The 19118-nt window shown below is 40.3% G+C and overlaps 1 protein-coding gene and 1 pseudogene across 2 annotated transcripts in view; one reads left to right on the forward strand and one right to left on the reverse strand.

The window, feature by feature from the left end:
- DIAPH3 (diaphanous related formin 3) overlaps positions 1 to 19118 on the reverse strand; it is a 565715-nt gene that overhangs the window by 525476 nt on the left and 21121 nt on the right. The window contains exon 2 of one of the 2 annotated variants that reach the window (XM_059684796.1): positions 7124 to 7156. The exons of the other annotated variant lie outside the window; for it this stretch is intronic. Within the exon in view, the coding sequence (XP_059540779.1) occupies positions 7124 to 7156 (33 nt within the window). The remainder of the gene's footprint in view (positions 1 to 7123; positions 7157 to 19118) is intronic. 2 annotated transcript variants of the gene reach the window in all.
- Positions 3465 to 5365, forward strand: LOC132226357 (large ribosomal subunit protein uL18-like; annotated as a pseudogene).

Here is a 19118-nt window from a genome sequence, read left to right on the forward strand (position 1 = left end):
TCCTTACTGTGGGGCCTCATCAAAGTTTAAAAACCACTGCTGGCAGGCAAAACAAGGGATTACGATAGCAATGCTGAAGTCCATGGGAAAAAATAAGAAATTATCAGTAGGAGCACTGTACTTCCGACAAATGATTGTGAAGGACAGGGAAGAAAAAAGCAAGGCAAACAACTCCTAAAACACTCAGTGCACATGGAGATGGAGAAGTCAGCACTGTGATATCCACATTCAGTTTCTCCCAGTTTACCTTTTAAAAATTGTCTCCCCTCACTGTACTCCTCCCTTTTCGTCTCTACAAGGAAAGCTTTCTTTTCAACCCCAACTATAACAATGGAGGGTGGTAAACTCAATGATTTTCTTCACCTTTATATTACCTTTGCACCTTGCACTGCACTTTAAACATAGTGAATGCTCAGATAGCATAAAATGAACACTGTTTAAAACATATTAACTCTGCCTTGGGACCTCAATGTTATAGTACTACTTCATTCTTTGAACCAAACAGTGTCCTGTGAAATTAAATTCTGATAGTAACTCAAGAAATAAGCTTAGTAGGTGAAGGACCAGTACTTTTGCAGGCCTTTAACAAAGCAACTGAAAGAAATGGGTTTTTAACATTAATGCTTCCCAGGATGTTTCTATTTAGTGTTTCTAAAACCCTGTTATTCAACACATGACTACAGCAGGCACCACTCTTAAATGCCTCTCTCTCAAGTTCTACCCAAGAAGGCTATCCACACTAAGAAGTTCTAAATTAAAAGCACACATGTAACGTGTATGTTGTGGAGGTGGCAACCTTTAATTAGAAAACATAATGCTAGCATACATCAAAGCATTAGTCAGTGGCAAATGCTTTCCTGAGCTCTAACTCACCATAAATAGTTTAAAGAGCCCTCAAAATATCCAGCTATCTGGCCCTCCTCACAACTCTGCATAAATCTTCAAGCATGTCAAACTTGCGGCCGCCAGGAAGCATGTCTTGTATATACATACCCTGTAAGCCTCAATCGCAAATATGTCATACCACGCCTCTCTATCCACCAGGAAATATCTTTTAAAGGGGTTTAAAAAGCACAGAACTAAATGCAATAGTTCAACCTACTTGGGCTTAAGTGAAACACACCAAACCCTATGAGGGGAAAGTATAATTAGTCATTCTTTACAAATAAGCAAACACATAATTGATTTATCAAGGTCACAGAGCTAAGAAGTGGTGAAATTCTGTCTTTCACTGTCTTTTGATTCCAAATCCAATGCTCTTTCCACACTGCATCAATCAACAGTAAGAAAAACCTTACTGTCAGTGTTTCCTGTTAAGCATAGTCATACTTATTCTCTAAGCTCCACAACAACGAGTACAACGCCCACACTAGACTATCTGCCCATCCTTTCCTGGACTTAAGAGCCAGGCTAATGCACAAGGTCAGAAGAAAACAACAGGGGAGCTGGGGAGACCGCAGTTCAGCCAGTGAGTCCATGTGAAGAAGGTCAACAAGCAATCCAGGAGAGATGGGCATGAGTGCATCTAAGATGAAGGCAGGGCAAGTCAACAGTCAGTGACCCAGGCAGGTGGTCAGAAAGACAGACAGCAGGTCCTTGTCAAAGGTTCTCTACACCCTGGGCAAAAGCAAGACTCCATATCTGGGAAGCCTGACCTGGACCAATCTGGCACAGATCCAAGGAAACCACAATACCACACAGGTTATCAAAACAGTTACTCATTCTTTTGTTGTGCCCAGATTTCAAGATTCCCAAGGGCCCACCAGGGAGCCAGCGAGTCCGATGCAAAAGCAAAGAGTCATTTATTTCAAACCTAGGTCTGACTCCCCTGCCCCCCTTACTGGCACAGCAGCAGGTGGCAGAGAGACTGAAGCCTGATGGGATAGGGGGTTTTATAGGAGGGTGGAGTAAGAGCAGGAGAGGGGACTGTGGGCCCTGCCGATTGGCCAGGCGCGTTGGTGTCTCATTACACAGGATGTGGTCATAGTGATGGCGTGCACTTCCCTTGATTATCATTGGCTAGTCCAGAGAAATCCTGGGCGTGGCCAGCAGCGGCCTGGGCCTTGGGAAAGAAGCCCCCGCCGAGCACATGGCTCTGCCCAAAAATGGAAGACCCAGGGCAAGATGGAGGGCGCAGTCCTCGCCCCTCGATAGGCGTCCCTCCCCGAAGGCCACAGGCCGCTCCCCAGCCCCCAGGAGCCCGGGGCGCCGTTCCCCTGCTGGAGGGGGCTTGTGCCGCTCCTGCTCCCCCAGAGCCCCGGGCCTGCCCCCTCTCCGCGGCCCTTGGCCTTCCCGGGCAGGAAACCAGACCGGGGGCGGCCAACCCAGCGCCAGTGCCGGGAGACGGGCTGGGACGGGCTGGCGGGAGCCCGCCTCGGGGAACGCCAGGACCGACCGTGGGGAGCGCTGGGCATCAGGGCCTCTAGGTTGAGGTCTCACCCTTTCACTTGCAATCCAACAAAGAACTTATGAAAATGCTTACCATATGCCAGATAACATACCTGGAAATATTAATAACACATTGTCTCTGTCTCCAAAAGGTATAAATTAATGAGAAAGACAGATAATAAATGATGTACTGCTTTGATAAAAATATACACAGGGCATTATAGTAACAACCCAATAGCACTGACCTTACTAAGCCCAGTTGCGACGACTGGGGGAGAGGTGAGGAACGAAGGAAGGATGGGAAAAGCAGATTAAGAAAGTCTTGCCACCTGGCTGGTGTGGCTTAGTGGTTGAGTATCAACCTATGAACCAGGAGGTCATGGTGTGATTCCTGGTCAGGGCATATGCCTGAGTTTCGGGCTCGATCCTCAGTGTGGGGTGCGCAGGAAACAGCCGATCAGTGAATCTCTCTCATCATTGATGTTTCTATCTCTCTCTCCCTCTTCCTTCCTCTCTGAAATCAATAAAAATATATATAAAAAATGCAGAAAATAAAGTCTTGCTCAGTGGTTAGAACATCAAACTCTGACCCAAAGGGTCATATGTTCAATTCCTGGGCAAGGGCACGTAACATGGTTGCAGATTCGATGTATCTCTCTCATGTTGATGTTTCTCTCTCTCTCCCCCTTTCTCTTTCCCTCTCTTTCTTTCCCTCCTCCCTCCCCTCCACTCACTCTAGAAATCAATGGAAAAAATATCCTTGGGTGAAGATTTAAAAAAAGAAAGAAGCCCTAACTGGTTTGGCTCAGTGGATAGAGCGTTGGCCTGCGGACTAAAGGGTCCCAGGTTCGATTCCAGTCAAGGACATGTACCTTGGTTGCAGGCACATCCCCAGTAGAGGGTGTTCAGGAGGCAGCTGATCGATGTTTCTCTCTCATCGATGTTTCTAACTTTCTATCCCTCTCCCTTCCTCTCTGTAAAAAAATCAATAAAATATATATTTTAAAAAAAGGAAAGAAGAGGCAAGGCTAGGCCTGCAAGTCTGTGGCGAGCCGTGGCCGTGGGTCTCCCACAGGATGGAGTTTGTGAAAGTTGTCAAAAATAAGGCTCTCTTCACCCTAACCGGTTTGCCTTAGTGGATAGAGCGTCGGCCTACGGACTGAAGGGTCCCAGGTTCAATTCCAGTCAAGGGCATATACCTTGGTTGCAGGCACATCCCCATTCGGGGGCGTGCAGGAGGCAGCTGATCGATGTTTCTCTCTCATCGATGTTTCTAACTCTCTATCTCTCTCCCTTCCTCTCTGTAAAAAATCAATAGAATATATTTTTTAAAAAAAATAAAAATAAGGCTCTCTTCAAGTGATAGCAAGTGAAATTCAGAAGACTACAAGAGGGTTAAACTAATTACTATGCCTGGAAATGCTGGGTAATCCAGGATAAAAATAAATACAACACACCTAAATACTAGATGATAGTTCACGTAACCAACATAAATATCATTTGTCAGATTGCTTATGCCCGTATAAAAGGAGATATGATAGTTTGTGCAGTTTATGCTCATGAACTCCCAAAGTATGATGTGAGGGTTGGCCTGACAAATTACACTGAAGCATATTGTACTGGCCTGCTGCTGACCCTCAGACTTCTCAGTAGGTTTGCCATGGACAAGATCTATGAAGGCCAGGTGGAGGTGACTGGAAATGAATACAACATGGAAAGCACTGATGGTCAACCTGGTGCCTTCACCTGCTATTTGGATGTAGGGTAGGGGTGGGCAACCTTTTTGTGAGTGTGTGCCAAAATCAGCAAAATCTCTGACTCAAAATTCTTCTGCGTGTCAACCCTAATTTTTTGAGAACATGTTACGCCTACTTGATATCTCTTAAGGTGTACATATGTGAAGAACCTTGAAGAAATGATAAAATTCATTCGAGCGACAAAAACACAGTATATGATGATGAAAAATACATTTATTTTTTAATGTATACATGTACACTGATAGTCCGACAGAAAACTTTATGACTCCGTTTGATATTATCAGTGGGACTTTTGCTGCTGCATCACTGATGACAGAGATTTTACATCAGATTCATATTTCGTGACCTTCAGAGATATGCATGAGCTACTACTTTCATCCATCAGGCTACTCCTATTAAGAGACTTAACAAAATTCATCACTGAGAACAAAGATTCACAAGCGTATGTGGATGAAACCAAAACACTGGTCGGATCTAGGAAGGCAGGGAGAGTTAAGGCAGAGGCATAGAAATTGCTCTTCCCCTCTCTCATCAATCCATGTCTATGGTCTTTAAGATAACTTGTTATGTAAAATTATTTATCTAAGATGAACCTACACTGAATTTATCTGAAAAATAAAAAAGTCAATATTAAGAAAAAAACTGTAAATGGAAGATTATAAGAGAAGGTTTCACGTGCCAGCAAAAGTTACTGGCGTGCGATGTTTGGCACGTGTGCCAGGGGTTGCCCACCCCTGATGTAGGGCTTGCCAGAACTACTACTGAAAATGAAGTTTTGGGGGCTCTGAAGGGAGCTGTGGATGGAGGCTTATCTGTCCCTCACAGTACCAAACGATTCCCTGGTTATGATTCAAAAAGCAAGGAATTCAATGCAGAAGTACAGTGGAAGCACATCATGGGTCAGATCATTGCAAATTATATGCGTTATCTAATAGAAGATGAAGACGCTTATAAGAAACAGTTCTTTCAATACATAAAGAACAATGTAACTCCAGACATGATGGAGGAGATGTATAAGAAAACTCATGCTGCTATACAAGAGAATCCAGTCTATGAGAAGAAGCCTAAGAAAGAAGTTAGAAAGAAGAGGTGGAACCATCCCAAAATGTCTCTTGCCCAGAAGAAAGTTCAGGTAGCTAAGAAGAGAGCAAGCTTCCCCAGAGCTTAGGAACGAGCTGCTGAGAGCTAATAAACCAAATCACAATTTTCTATGAAGATTTTTCAGAGAGACAATAAACTTATTAGACACACAGCTAAAAAAAAAAAAAAAGTCTTCACTGAGGAAGAACCCATTTATTAATGTATAATTCAGAGCAAGACTGGCTTCGAGAGTAGCCTGTTGAAGCAACTCCATAACACAAATGTTTCTAGAGATTGTGGGCTAGCACTGTGCAGACAGAGTCCTAGAACAAAGGTATCAGAAAGGTAAGGGCACAGTCTGAATGAAAACGGGGGGAAATATAGACTGCCCATAAAATAGGAACAAACCTCAAAAAAACCATCATGTAGAATACTATACATCAATAGAAAGGAAGTAGTAATATGTTTCAACATGGATGAACCTTGAAGACATTATGCTAAGTAAAAACATTCAGACACAAGAGACTATATATCATATGACTCCATTTATATGAAGTGTCCAGAAGATGCAAATCTCTAGACAGAAAATAGACTGGCAATTGCCTATGGCTGAGGGAGCTGGAGGTAATTAGGGAGTGACTGCTTAAGGGTATGAAGTTTCTTTTTTGGTGATGAAAATGTTCTAAAATTGATTGTGGTGATGGTTTCACAACTCTGATATACTACAAAACACTGAAATGTACACTTTAAATGGATGAATATTTGATATGTGAATTATAGCTCAATAAGGCTGTTACAAACATACCACTGTATATTCTCATAGAAGTTCAAACATAAACATTGCAGATGGTTTTATTATCGGCCTTAAGCCATTTGAAAACTAAATCGACAGAGTAAGTGTATAGGTGTGGAGCTGTGTGGAACAAGATTCAAGCCACAGCTGCACCACTTGCCAGCTGTGCATACTTGAGAGAGCTACCAACTTAACCTGTCAGCCTCAGTGCCCTCGGTGGAAGAATGAGGACAACATCAACCTCGCAGGGTGAGAAATTACATACATCATCTTCATAAGTGCTCCACATTGCTACCATTTTCTAAATACTGTTGCCTAAGAAATAAATGTCATCCTGAAAAGTTTACATAAATGCCCTTTTCTTAGATACAATACAAAGGAATAAAACACAACAATCTAATTCAATTTTTTTTAATCCACATGTCAAGATCTAATAGCATGTCTCATTCACAGTTGCACATCCATCTTACCCTAAGATGGTAAGTGTCCAACATGCTGCTCTAGATTACCAGGGATGCTAAACAATTTCTGAGTGCCCACTATGTTTTAAGCACTCTGTTTCATATTTGATACAAGGTGAATTTGAATTCGAAACTTGGTCAGTAGAGTGAAATGCTTTGTCCTCCAATATATATACAAGAATCTATAAGGGTGCTATGACATGTTAATTCCTTATAAGAAGGGCTATTCTTTTCAACATGCAGAACATATACTAAGGTTGCCTGGTTCTCCTGTAAAATTTTTTAAAATTGCACATATGGTATTCAGTCTGGTCTATTTTATTTAGCAACTATATATTTCTGAAAAGCCGATATGTCTTTAGCTATTTTTTTTACCTCTTTTTGAAGTACAAGAGCTGATTTAAATGATTTAAGGTTGACTAACAATTTGTAATTAGACAAGTTTTTTAAACATATCAACTAGTCCCTTATACTATTTAAAAGCAACAATTTAATACATTTTACCAGTTCTGCCTCTTATTTTAGCACCATAACAAAGTACATTTCCAAAACATGCAGTTTTTAGCAATATCAAAGGTGTTAGCACAGCATGCTATCGACATCACAGTTAGTTAAAATTCACAAGGAAACATTAAGAACCTTACCATGTCATCTGTCAATGTCCTAATATTTAAATGCTGCAAATGAAAGAAACCAATCATATCAGTAATTTATAACAGCTTTTTAAAATTTTAGCTAATAGAGTACATTTAAAATTCTACAATGCTAAGTTGAATGTAATTAAATTCCTGATAGTCTAATAAAAATGCATTATATACAGTTTTAATCACTTTCTTGAGAAGATGGGCAAAAGCTGCCCTGAATGTGGTAGTACCAAACGTTTCCTAAAATTTCTTGTATTTGTATACCAAACTAGAAATCTAACTGTGGTACAATTAATATATTCTCCCAATTAACAATATTAATTATCATTAAGTATATGAGCTTAGAACACAATAAAGATTTAAATATAATTTTCAGAAATTTGTTCACATTATAAAACAGTGAAACTTTAAATATACCATTAACATGCAACACAGTAGATAATGAAGTACTTTGCTGGCTTAATTAACTTAAACAATTCTAGAAACAAAGAGGAGAATACTAGAACAAGTATTTGCATCTTTAACATCAGTATGATTTATCACTAGTGGTGACAGTAGACACTTCCAATTTCATTGCTAGCTTCTTCAAGAACCCTTTTGCTGATTTCCTTGCTAGACAAACATAAGGCCACTTTAGAAAATGAATAAATTAGTTTCCTGCGAAGTGGAGTTCACAAGAAAAAGTACTGGGGTGAGAGAGGGGGGATACAAATCTAAGTTTTATAAATTCTGGAGTCGGGAAAGGTTTTGTCTCTCAGTAGCTAGAATCAATTTCCAATTCTCCTTCCTCTTACTCATTATGGCATTAGATCATTGACCGGGCAGAAAATGGATCAAGTGCATTTCCTAAGTAGGAAATGCGTTGTACTACTTTGTAAGAATCTACCTCAATGACCCAGGTTAAAAACTGTTACAGTATAAATCACTATCCCAGATTCTCTTCTGTCTTTCACCATGATGGTCCTTCATCTAGTACAGACGAAACAGCAACTTGAGGAACCCAGAATGAGCTTTGTATACACCAAAGAGAATGCAGCTAAATAAATGACGACACCATTCACCATTAGCCACACCATTGGGTTCCAGACTGACTGCCTGCTAAATTAGGAAAAAAGTACAGTGGGGCCTTGACTTACGAGTGTCCCGAATAACGAGTTTTTTGAGATACCAGCTGTCTCTCGGGTGATTTTGTGCATTGAGTTGACAGAGTAATTGGAGTTAACGAGCTCCTTAACGAGCTCGGTCTCAGAACGAATTAAACTCGTAAGTCAAGGCCCCACTGTAGTAATAACACTGGATTAACAAAGGGGTTAGTATTTAATTCTGGGCTGTAGAATTTGCTTTTAATCAATACTATCTCTAGTCCTTGAAATTAACAAGTATGCACAAAGGTCCTTAAGAGTGAGTGTAATCCAGGGCAGGACTAAAATTTCTGAGGCACTTAAGGCTCCAGTGTCACCCTAGAAACCATTACTAGAATTAAACCCAATTCTACCCCAAGTCCACAGAAAAAGGAACACGGAAATCACAACTCTCATCACACCTGAAAGGGGGTCATTTCAAGGTTCTCTGATAAAAGGAACATAGCTGACTTCTGACAATAGCATTCTGGGTGGCTCATTGGTTAAAACATAAGGCCAAATAATAAATATAAATATATGATAGTTATTGGGTAACTATCATCAGAGCCAAATACATGGTAATATTTAAAAATCAGAGGCCCAGTGCACGAAATTCATGCACTCAAGTGGGGGTGGGGGGTGGTCCCTAAACCAGGCCTGTGCCCTCTCGCAGTCCAGGAGCCCTCGGGGGATGTCCGACTGATGGCTTAGGCCCGCTCCCCAGGGACGTCCTTAGTGCTGCTGCAGAGGCTCCTGCCACCGCTGCTGCACTCACCAGCCGTGATCCCAGCTTCTGGCTGAGCGGCACTCACCCTGACCCAGATGAATTTATCAACTCAGCTAGGTGACACCTAAAGCCCTGGCATCCTTTGTGGGATGTCTGAATGTTAATATTAATTCATTCAAGTTTACTATAAAGTTTACATTCAAGGTTCAACCTGTTTAAATTATAGACTTCTAAACAGTGGAGGAAGTGGATGACTGACATAGAATCCTCAGATAATTCTGTGGGGCTTTAGCTTTGTGTAGCCACAAAACTACAGGGGTGATACCCTTAATTAAAAAAAGAAAAGCCCGGCAGGTGTGGCTCAGGGGAGCACTGAACCAGGAACCAATAGGTCACCTGTTAGATTCCTGTCAGGGCACATGCTCCGAGGGCATGCAGGAGGTAGCAGATCAATGACATTTCTCTATCATTTATGTTTCTATCTCTCTATCCCTCTCCCTTCCTCTCTAAAAAAATCAATAAAATATTTTTTCTAAAAAAAGCTTTCACTAAAACAAAGAAGAAAATACTTTATTATAAAAAGTTATTGCCTTCATATTGGTACTTGAGGTACTGTTTAGATATCTGGCTAACCAAGATCCTTAGAAAATGAAGTGTTTTTGTTTTACAGCTACCAGTCATGCTCTTTACTTCTGGTTGGGGAAAATAGCAACTGCATGCATCAATCTAGTTCAGGAGTAGCATTTGCTGATACCCACACCAAGGAGAAAATAGAAACACAAAATTGACTATTAAGTGAAAGCAAATAGAAACACTTTTTAAAAATAGTAACAATTTGATAGCAACTTTTTAGGGTCATTATTTGCCCAAAACAAATTAAAAGCATATAGTTTTAGACATTAAAACAGTCACACAAAGGTGACTTTGTGACCTTTGTTACATTACCTGGTGCTAGTGTTGCTTTATGGAATAGTATAAAATGGGGATAATATCAAAATGTGAACAGTTCTGAACACGGGCCACTGGTAATTGGTTAGTGTGTGGTATGAAATCACATTAGGGCTCTTGTCCTAGCCCTAACATTTTAAAGCCAAAAATGCACCCTTCTTTCTGTTTCCATTGTGTTTCTCTACTTGCAAATTCTATCTTCTCCCTAAAAAGTAAGGAGTACCACATAGAGATATGTTTTCTACTCATGATGGTTCCTAGGAGGAATGGTCCAGAGGAGCACTCTGGAACTGAAAGAGAAAGTCTGTATAGATTTTTTTCTTCTAAAGAACATAAGATCCGGAAAAAGGGGGCAAAAACACAGAACACGGATCTCTATATTCCATCAAAAACCTTTATTGAAGACAGCACATGCTGTCAAAAATAGATCTAGAGCTTTCAAAGCACTGTGATAAATGCTGTAAATATGAAGGGATATGAAGAAACAGTCCCACTTCCACCCACTTAGTTTATAAGTAAAAGGTTACAAGTATGTAACAAAGACCAAATAAATTAACACAAAGCATTACCCTGGGATAAACATGCAATGAAAAAGATTCCAAACTGTAGCCAAGAATTTTAGCAAGTTTTACATTGTCTTTCATTGGTTAGCACATTTGAACTAGCAGGGAACAAAGGATCTGTCCAATGTATTATCAAGTACATGACAGCCACCACCAGGTGTCACAACTACAGGCTTGGGTAACTATCATCAGAGCCAAATACATGATAATATTTAAAAATAGTTTTATCTGCTGCAAATCCATTGAATTCACTGTGGCATTATAAGAAATTTCCAACAAGAGGAAATCCAAGATTAAAGCTTCTAAACTCACGTGACTCAGAACCAATTTTTATAAACTGGACCCACTAAACCAGCTGGTTAATGGGCACAAAAAAAACACTAAGATTCTCTTTGTAAAAGTAGACTATGGGGCCTCGGCTTCCCAAGATTCTGATTTAGTAAGTCTAAGGTGGGGCTTAAGAACCTGCATGTTTACGGGGCCCCCCAGTAAGCCCAGGACCAAGAGAAACCAGCTCCACACACCTCCCTCATTGACTACTCCCTCAGCCTGTGTGCACACGCACACACACACTTCTCATCATGTGACTCACTTTAAAACCGGTATCCCCGAAACAAGCTAAATGAAGGGTACAGAGGAAAATACAAGATGATTTCAAAGAAGCAAGAGGAAGGGAGCTGGTACACTTGGAACAGGTTTACTGCCATGAAGTGACAGGAACCAATTAGTACTGTTGAATTCTCTTAAAACAATTTCTGGTGTCTAGAATGAATTAACAATTGCTTAGTCTGTATCTAAGATACATTATCAAGACCTCCTTTCTCCATAGATCCTTCTCATAAGCATATGCTTAGACCCTAAGTACTGAAGATTGTTCTTTATATCCAACCATGACATGACACTATTCGTTTGTCAAAATGAGTCAGTGACAGACTAATTTACTGACACAACAAAGTTATATCTTAAGGGGGGAAAAGCAAGAATCAGTCTTCTCTTAGTCTATAATCTGTGGGTAATGATAACATGTTAAAGTGTTACTCACACTGTTTTAAAGTCCAGATTATTCCTTTCCACCAAAACACTTATGAATATGTATTTTGACCTAATAACATTTCTGGTCCACACAAAACTGTGTTTATTTTAATGTGAACACCACTTATAAAGATGGTAGAAATGTAAAATGATATTACTACTAATCATGACACTAAACACACCTACAGTGTCTATCTAAGTGTCATCTCCCGGGCAACTACACACACATAGATGTGGAAATATTCTTCAAGGGTTCCAGATTTAACATCTCAGAAGGTTCCAAAAATAATACTGAAGTTTTCCTAGCACTGAACATTAAGAGTAGAGCTGCCTCTTTGATACCATAAAGCAAAGCTTTTAGGTTTATTGGCTTTGTCATTTTTTAATCTTGAGTGGAAAAAGGTGGGAAAGGAGACAGATACTAGGTACAGCTGAGAATTAGAAAAATTCACTTGTTCCTCACAGCTTCTTTTAATCTGTCCATTTATTCAAAGCCATAATCCTATGTACATCAGAAAAATAAACACCTGTTCATTATTCATTATCCAAGGCTTCCCTACTCTCAAGAATCAAGACCTCCTTTCTCCATAGATCCTTCTTTGGGCAAGGAAAGTCATCAAGAAAGATCAACTTTCTGGGGAGGCAATATTCAAGCGTCAACAGAATTGAACAGAAAATATTCATTTCTAAGGCAACGTAAAATTTTTTAAAAGCTGCAGCAGAACTGCTAGAAGACAACCACATCTCTAAAAAACCAATTATCAAGTTATTATTTGGAATTCTCACCTAGATTACATATCACAGGCAGTAGGCACCTAACAAGTCATTTTTTATTCTAAAAAGAACACGTGTTCTTTTACTGTCAATAAACTCATCCAATGTTGAGGTAAAATTAAAGGGAAATTATAATGGCTAATTCCAGTAACACAGCTCTAATACCTATTTTAAGGTGTTCTCTTAGGCTGTTCCAGTTCTTTTCACCTATACTACGAGGCCAAAAACTTGTGTCCAAGGGGCCCAGGAAAAATCCATTTAAATCTTTGAGCAGCTTTACAAGTAGTTTTAGTTCTAGGCCTTTTCCATCATCTGGAGAAGCCTGAGAAGTATTTAAAGTATTAGCTGTAGGAAGATTTTAAATGGGCCCTGAGCATCAAAAATCACCTTTAAGATTATCCAAATTACTAGATTATTTCTGAAGAATACTTCAGCCTCCTAGATGTCTTGTCCAAGATGCAAATTTAGACTGAATATCTCTGAGATTAATAGAGCACTACTCTTCATTTCATATATATTTGAGAAGTATTTATTTACATTGTACCATCACCATAAGAAAAGTGAATTTGGTTAAGCATTTTTAGAGAAAAAACTGGTAAAACAAATCCTATGTTCACATTCTTTATCCTAGTAAATCTACTTCTAGAATTTATACTTAGGAAATAAATACAACGAAAGGTTTATATATAAATATGTATCACTACCATGTTATTTTAAACAGCTAGGATTGTAATCAACCTAAAATTTCCCTGACTATAAAATAGAGTAAATAAAGTATAGTCCTGCCATATGGGCTATAATGACATAGGAAAATGCTTACAAAACAATGTTACATGAAAAAGTTGTATTTAAAATAGCATATGCAATAATTCTAACTTCACTAATACATTTATGAAAAAAAATAAGAAACCATTGTTAATTTTATATATCTGGATTGTGGGACTTGTAGCAATTTTTTCATTGTTATTAATCCTCACCCAAGGATATTTTTCCCATTAATTTGTAGAGAGAGTGGAAGGGAGGGGGAGAGACACATCGACTGGTTGCCTCCTGCACACGCCCCAACTGGTGCCAGTGTTGGAGACCACAACCGAAGTACATGCCCTTGACTGGAATCAAACCCCAGACCCCTCAGTCCACTAGCCTACATTCTAACCACTGAGCCTAACCAGGGCTTAGAGCAATTTTTTTTTTTCCACATACTCCTGTTTTTTTCCCAGTTGTCTAAGATGAATACATTTATTTTTATAATGAGAAAATAATACTATGGATAATACTTTTCACACCAAGCAGAAAATATAGATTAGTTCCTTTTCAAAAAACAGAAGTATGTACTGATGAAAGAAGTAAAAATGAAAATCTAAAAAAAATCTAATAAATGCTATGAACGGAATTTTTAATAGTCTGGATTTTTAATTCATATTTTCAGATGTCAGAATACATTAAGCACATTATTCATTTGTTTTCTAATTCACATATATAAATTAACAAATCTCAAAAAGCTCCGTGGTTTTGTGAATTACTGATGTTGTCACCTGATAGAGACTTAATTCCAAGAAAAATATACAAATCACTACATCACAAGCACAAATCCTTCTGACACAAATGCAATTTCTGTGGCAACAATAAAATATTGACTTAGCTTTATTTTTTTATTTTATGACATTTACTAATGACAAAGTTAAAAGAAGTCTAATATTTTTCTGTATTATAAATGTAAACTATCTCATCTTGAAAAAATTAAGGTAAATACTTGAAAACCCCTTCATGCAGATGAGGACATTATACCAAAATGTAAAAGATAAAATATAAGACTTATGATTTTTCTGATCAAAACCTAGTCTCATAATCCAATTATTTTATCTACTACACAATAAGACAAGTAAATATCCATAATTTAAGAGAGTGGGCTATGCACCATAACAGAGGAATTCAGTGGTGACTAACTAGAAGGAAAAACAGAGCCTCTACTTGCTACTTATACATGCTTAAATACATGTCAATTAACATGCAAACAGTATAGCAATGATCGAAAGTCAAGTTAATTTTTAACCATGATTTAGGTAAGTTATAATACAGAATTTGTTCTTCTTACAGAATGAGATTCCTAAAACATTCATCCGACAAATATTTATGCAACATTACTTCATTCTTGACAAGGGAAAACAAATAAATAAATAAAACAAAGATTCCTGTCCTAAAGGAACTTATCTAAAGGAACTCATCCATTTCAGGGGAAACAGACAATAAATACAATAAATAAGTTAGAGAGGCTGTTAGAAGGTGATGAGTGCTCTGCTAAAAATGAAAAGTAGTGCAGGGTAAGGTGAGCGAGTTTGCAGGTTGCAATTTTAAATGTGGGGAATTGGGGTTGGCATAGGCCTGGCTGAGAAAGTGGACTTTGAGCAGTGTTGAAAGTGGACTAAGTTGATAGCTGTGGGGAAGGACAGCCACACCAAGGCCACAGAGAAGGAGCACTTGTGCCGTGTTCAAGGATCGAGAAAGCCAGCACTACTGCACCTGCAAAACACAGGGAAAGCCCTAGCCGGTTTGGCTCAGTGTACAGAGTGTAGGCCTGCAGACCAAAGGGTCCTGGGTTCGATTTCGGTGAAGGACACATACCTCAGTTACAGGCTCCTCCTCCCCAGCCCGGGCCCTGGTCGGGCTCAAGCAGGAGGCAACCAATCGATGTGTTTCTCTCACATTGATATTTCTCTCGTTCTTTCCCTCTCCCACTCTCTCTAAGAAAAATCAATGGAAAAATATCCTCAGGTGAGGATTAACAAAAAAAAAAAAAAAAAAAAACAGGGCAAGGGGAGGCTGCGGCAGGTCCCCCTAGATTTTAAGGGCATGGGCTTTTATTCTTCTAATGGAATAATCACAAGTGTTTAAGTATAAAAACACATGAATAATCAACTTAAACAGTACATAATAGTTGAATCTGCACATTACACAAGATACACCTGAGGAAAGGAAAGCACTAGGTCTGTTTTCCAGTAATCCTTTCCCTGCAGGGCCCTCTAAGTGGCTGGTTTGGTTAAGCTGCCAGGAGTCCTTTACTAGAAAGTATTAGAAATATTCCCAAAGCACTGTAAAGTTCACAAAGGCAATTTTTGGACAAACTCAGTTAATTCTATTGATTTACAAAACTGTTTGTTTTTTTTAATGTAGAATTAGTCTGGGGGTTAGGGGGTGGAAGGAATAGCCAAGCATGTTTGGAAGGTGAGAAATAAAAAGTTAATTACAACAGCTTAGTTGCAACATAATCCCTCACACCCCTCAGAAGTCTAAGGGTCAGCCCTAAAGAGTGTTCCCACAAAGGTCTACACACAAGGGGTAGAGGGGCACACAGATGTCTGAGCCTAGCCACAGGGACCCTCTCAGACAGCCCTTTCCCTTCCAATACTTTGTAAGCCATCCCCAGGTTAAATCCCCCACCATGGCTTCTATTTCAGTACCCCAGTCCCTCCCCTCAATATGTGTGTTCAGGCTCTTTCTGTTACCCCAGTCCCTCCCCTCAATATGTGTGTTCAGGCTCTTTCTGTTACCCCAGTCCTTCCCCTCAATATGTGTGTTCAGGCTCTTTCTGTTACCCCAGTCCCTCCCCTCAATATGTGTTCAGGCTCCTTCTGTTACCAGATATATATCCACCTGCTCACTTTCCAAAAAGCTGCCTGCTTCAGGAAGGTTCCCTAATGCTCTCGACCTCAAGTGTCTCTCTCCTGGGATTCTTATATGCGGGCTTGCCTTTATTGGGCAGAGGCAAACCACCTGGGTTCTAGGATCAAACTCACCTGGATGGGAATCCAGCTCTGATACTGATCAGCTGTGTGACCTTGAGCACTTTAACCTTCTCAGCTTCAGTTTCCTATCTGTACCAGGAGAACATCTTCCCCCATTGGCTTATTAGGAGCCTTACTTGAGAAGGCCAGGTTACGTGCACAACATACTACACCTGGTGGTGAGGTCGCTTTAATAAATGGCAGTTTTCTTCCTTCCCACTAACATCCCCACCTTGGTTCAGGTCATCCTCACCCTCCTCACGGCCACCTCCAACAGTCTCCTGGGCACTGTAATCATTTTCTGATCCACTCAAATCCATTTGTAATTGATGTAAAAGTGTGCAGGTCTCCCCCCTACCCCCTCACCCCGGCTTGGGCTGCTGGAGGGCAGGGATTTTTGTCACAGTTACTTTGCCAGCAGATCTATTTCGCTGGGTGTCAAGCATACTGGACCATCCTTTCAGCTGCTGAGCCTCTCATGTACTGTCATTTTTCTTTGGGGCTGAGAACTCTAAGCAGTGGCAGTTTCCATTGCCTTCCCAGGGCCAGCCTGTTGCCTGGGCCTCGAGAGACTGACAGCTGAGATGTGAGGTAAGCAGACAGACTGAATAAGTACTGCACATATAAATTTACAATAAGGGTGGGTCAACCTTCATCATCATCAAGAAATAAAAATCCCGCCAAAACCGGTTTGGCTCAGTGGATAGAGCGTCGGCCTCCGGACTGAAAGGTCTCAGGTTCGATTCCGGTCAAGGGCATGTACCTGGGTTGTGGGCACATCCCCTGTGGGGGTTGTGCTGGAGGCAGCTGATCGATGTTTCTCTCTCATCGATGTTTCTGACTCTCTATCTCTCTCCCTTCCTCTCTGTAAAAAATCAATAAAATATATTAAAAAAAAAAGAAATAAAAATCCCACCTCTGTCCACCCTTTTGTTGACAATTCCCTTGGATCACTGATCACTGCTTGTCTTACAGTTTGTGTTTGCTTTTTTGCTTTTGCTTTTGCTTTTTAATGTGGCAAGGACCTTGTTTCCCTCCTCTTTGAACACCTAGGCCTACCAAACGGTAGGGAACATTTTAGGTCAATGGTTTTCAACCTGACTATACAAGAGAATCATCTGAAGAATTTTGTTTTCTTTTTCCAATACAGGTATCTGAGTAATATCACAAACCAAGTGAATCAGAATCCCCAGAGTTGGGGCCTGCCACAAGCAGTTTTATAATTCCCCCCAGGTGACTCGAATGTGCAGCCAGGGTTAAAAATCACTAAATTGGATAAACTACAAGCATACCTCATTTTATTGTTCTTTGCTTTACTGCACTTCACAGATGTGTTTTTCACAAACTGAAGGCAAGACCCTCCACCAGCAAGAGTATGGCCCACCTTACTGTAAAACTCGATTTATTTCGGTGGTCTCGAACCAACCCTGTAATATCTCTGTGTGCTTGTATCATGAACTCAGTCTTCTGGTACTAAGTTTATCATCAAGGCATCTCCAAAAATCCACACATGTAGATATGGTAGACCTGCTGATTTACCTGCCTGGTGCACACGATCGCTTCTCTGTCCTGGGGGTGAGCCCACCCTGGCCACAGCTCAAGGAAGCAGAGCTCAACACTAACCCCAAGCAGAGCTAATCAGATGCTTACTATCCCCAAAACCTGGATTTGGGATTCAGAGATGAGAATCAGGAGCTGCTCTTGTGTAGGCCAGAGGCATATAAATACATGTGGAATTGGGAGGCTCTGGACTTGGTTGTGTGAAGGTTGAAGCAGTAGAAGGTGCATGATGCAGAGATACAACAGTGGGGCAAGTGCCCAGTGAGAAACAAAACGAAGCTGTATGACCCCAGAAAAAAGAATGAGAAAAGCAGCCAGCTTTCAGTTCTTGGCTCCAATCTCTTATAAGGACCAGTTACACTTCTGTGCTTGATCCCGGAAGACACCCCTCTCCATCTTTACAATTGCCCTTTTCAAGCTCAAACTAGCTTCTGTACGGGGTCTGTTCCTTTAAGCCAAATAGGCCTTTACTGACACAGAACCCAAGATGCAAAACGGGTCGCTCAGGGCCCATCTGATCTAGCCCTCCTCACTATCATTACTATCAACATTTACTGAGCACTTTCCATAATTACTCATATACCCAACAACCCTATAAATTAGCCATTATCCCCATCCTAGAGACCAGGAAATCGAGTGCCACAGAAGTAATTTGCCAGAGTGGTGAGTGACCAGGCTGGGAATGGAACCTGAGTCACTGTGACTCCCAAACCAGGCTCATTCCCCTTCCCTACCTCGTCCCCACTGCTCCATGGAACAGCTGCTGTAAACAGACCAAGGGAGGAAGACTCACAATGGAAATGAAGCCGTTTCCGAGTTGTTCGTGAGGCAAAGAACTTTGAAAAATAACTAAATCACCAAAGGAGAGGAAAAGGGCACAATTCCAGCTCTTATATGCAGTCCCAGAATTATGCATAAAATATCATTACAATTTACATTTCTTTTACAAATATTAACTAAGCAGGATATAGTTATTGAGCATCTAAGTTAACCAGATATCAAGCTAAGTCTGACATATAAACACTTACAAAACACAGCACCTGCCCTGAATGAATTTATCATCCAAAAGATTATAATGGGGGCAGAGGGGAGAGATTGGCCTGGGTCACTTATTTTTCCCCTTTATGGTGATTCAAAAAGTAATATAACAAAAGTAACTGTCTGCTGAGGCTACACATACTAAAATATATAGGGACTTCTCACCTAATGCTTTCCTTTACACTCATCATCCAAAGGAATTTGGGGAATTTGGAGAATTTGGAGAGATAACTCCTTACACAGGATTAGATACAGAATAACCCAATACCTTACCAAACTTCCACTGTGTCACATGATGACACGGTGAAATTCCAACACATAACCTTCTAGGTCACAAGTTAGGTTTTCAAACACCAATTCCTGTATTTAAGCTGCAAGCTCAAACAGCTGCAGCCTACACTGCCCTTGGCAATCGTCCAGCTGGCAACTCCAAAGGAGACTTCAGCAATG

This window comes from Myotis daubentonii, chromosome 2, assembly GCF_963259705.1.
Source record: "Myotis daubentonii chromosome 2, mMyoDau2.1, whole genome shotgun sequence".
Taxonomy (NCBI): domain Eukaryota; kingdom Metazoa; phylum Chordata; class Mammalia; order Chiroptera; family Vespertilionidae; genus Myotis; species Myotis daubentonii.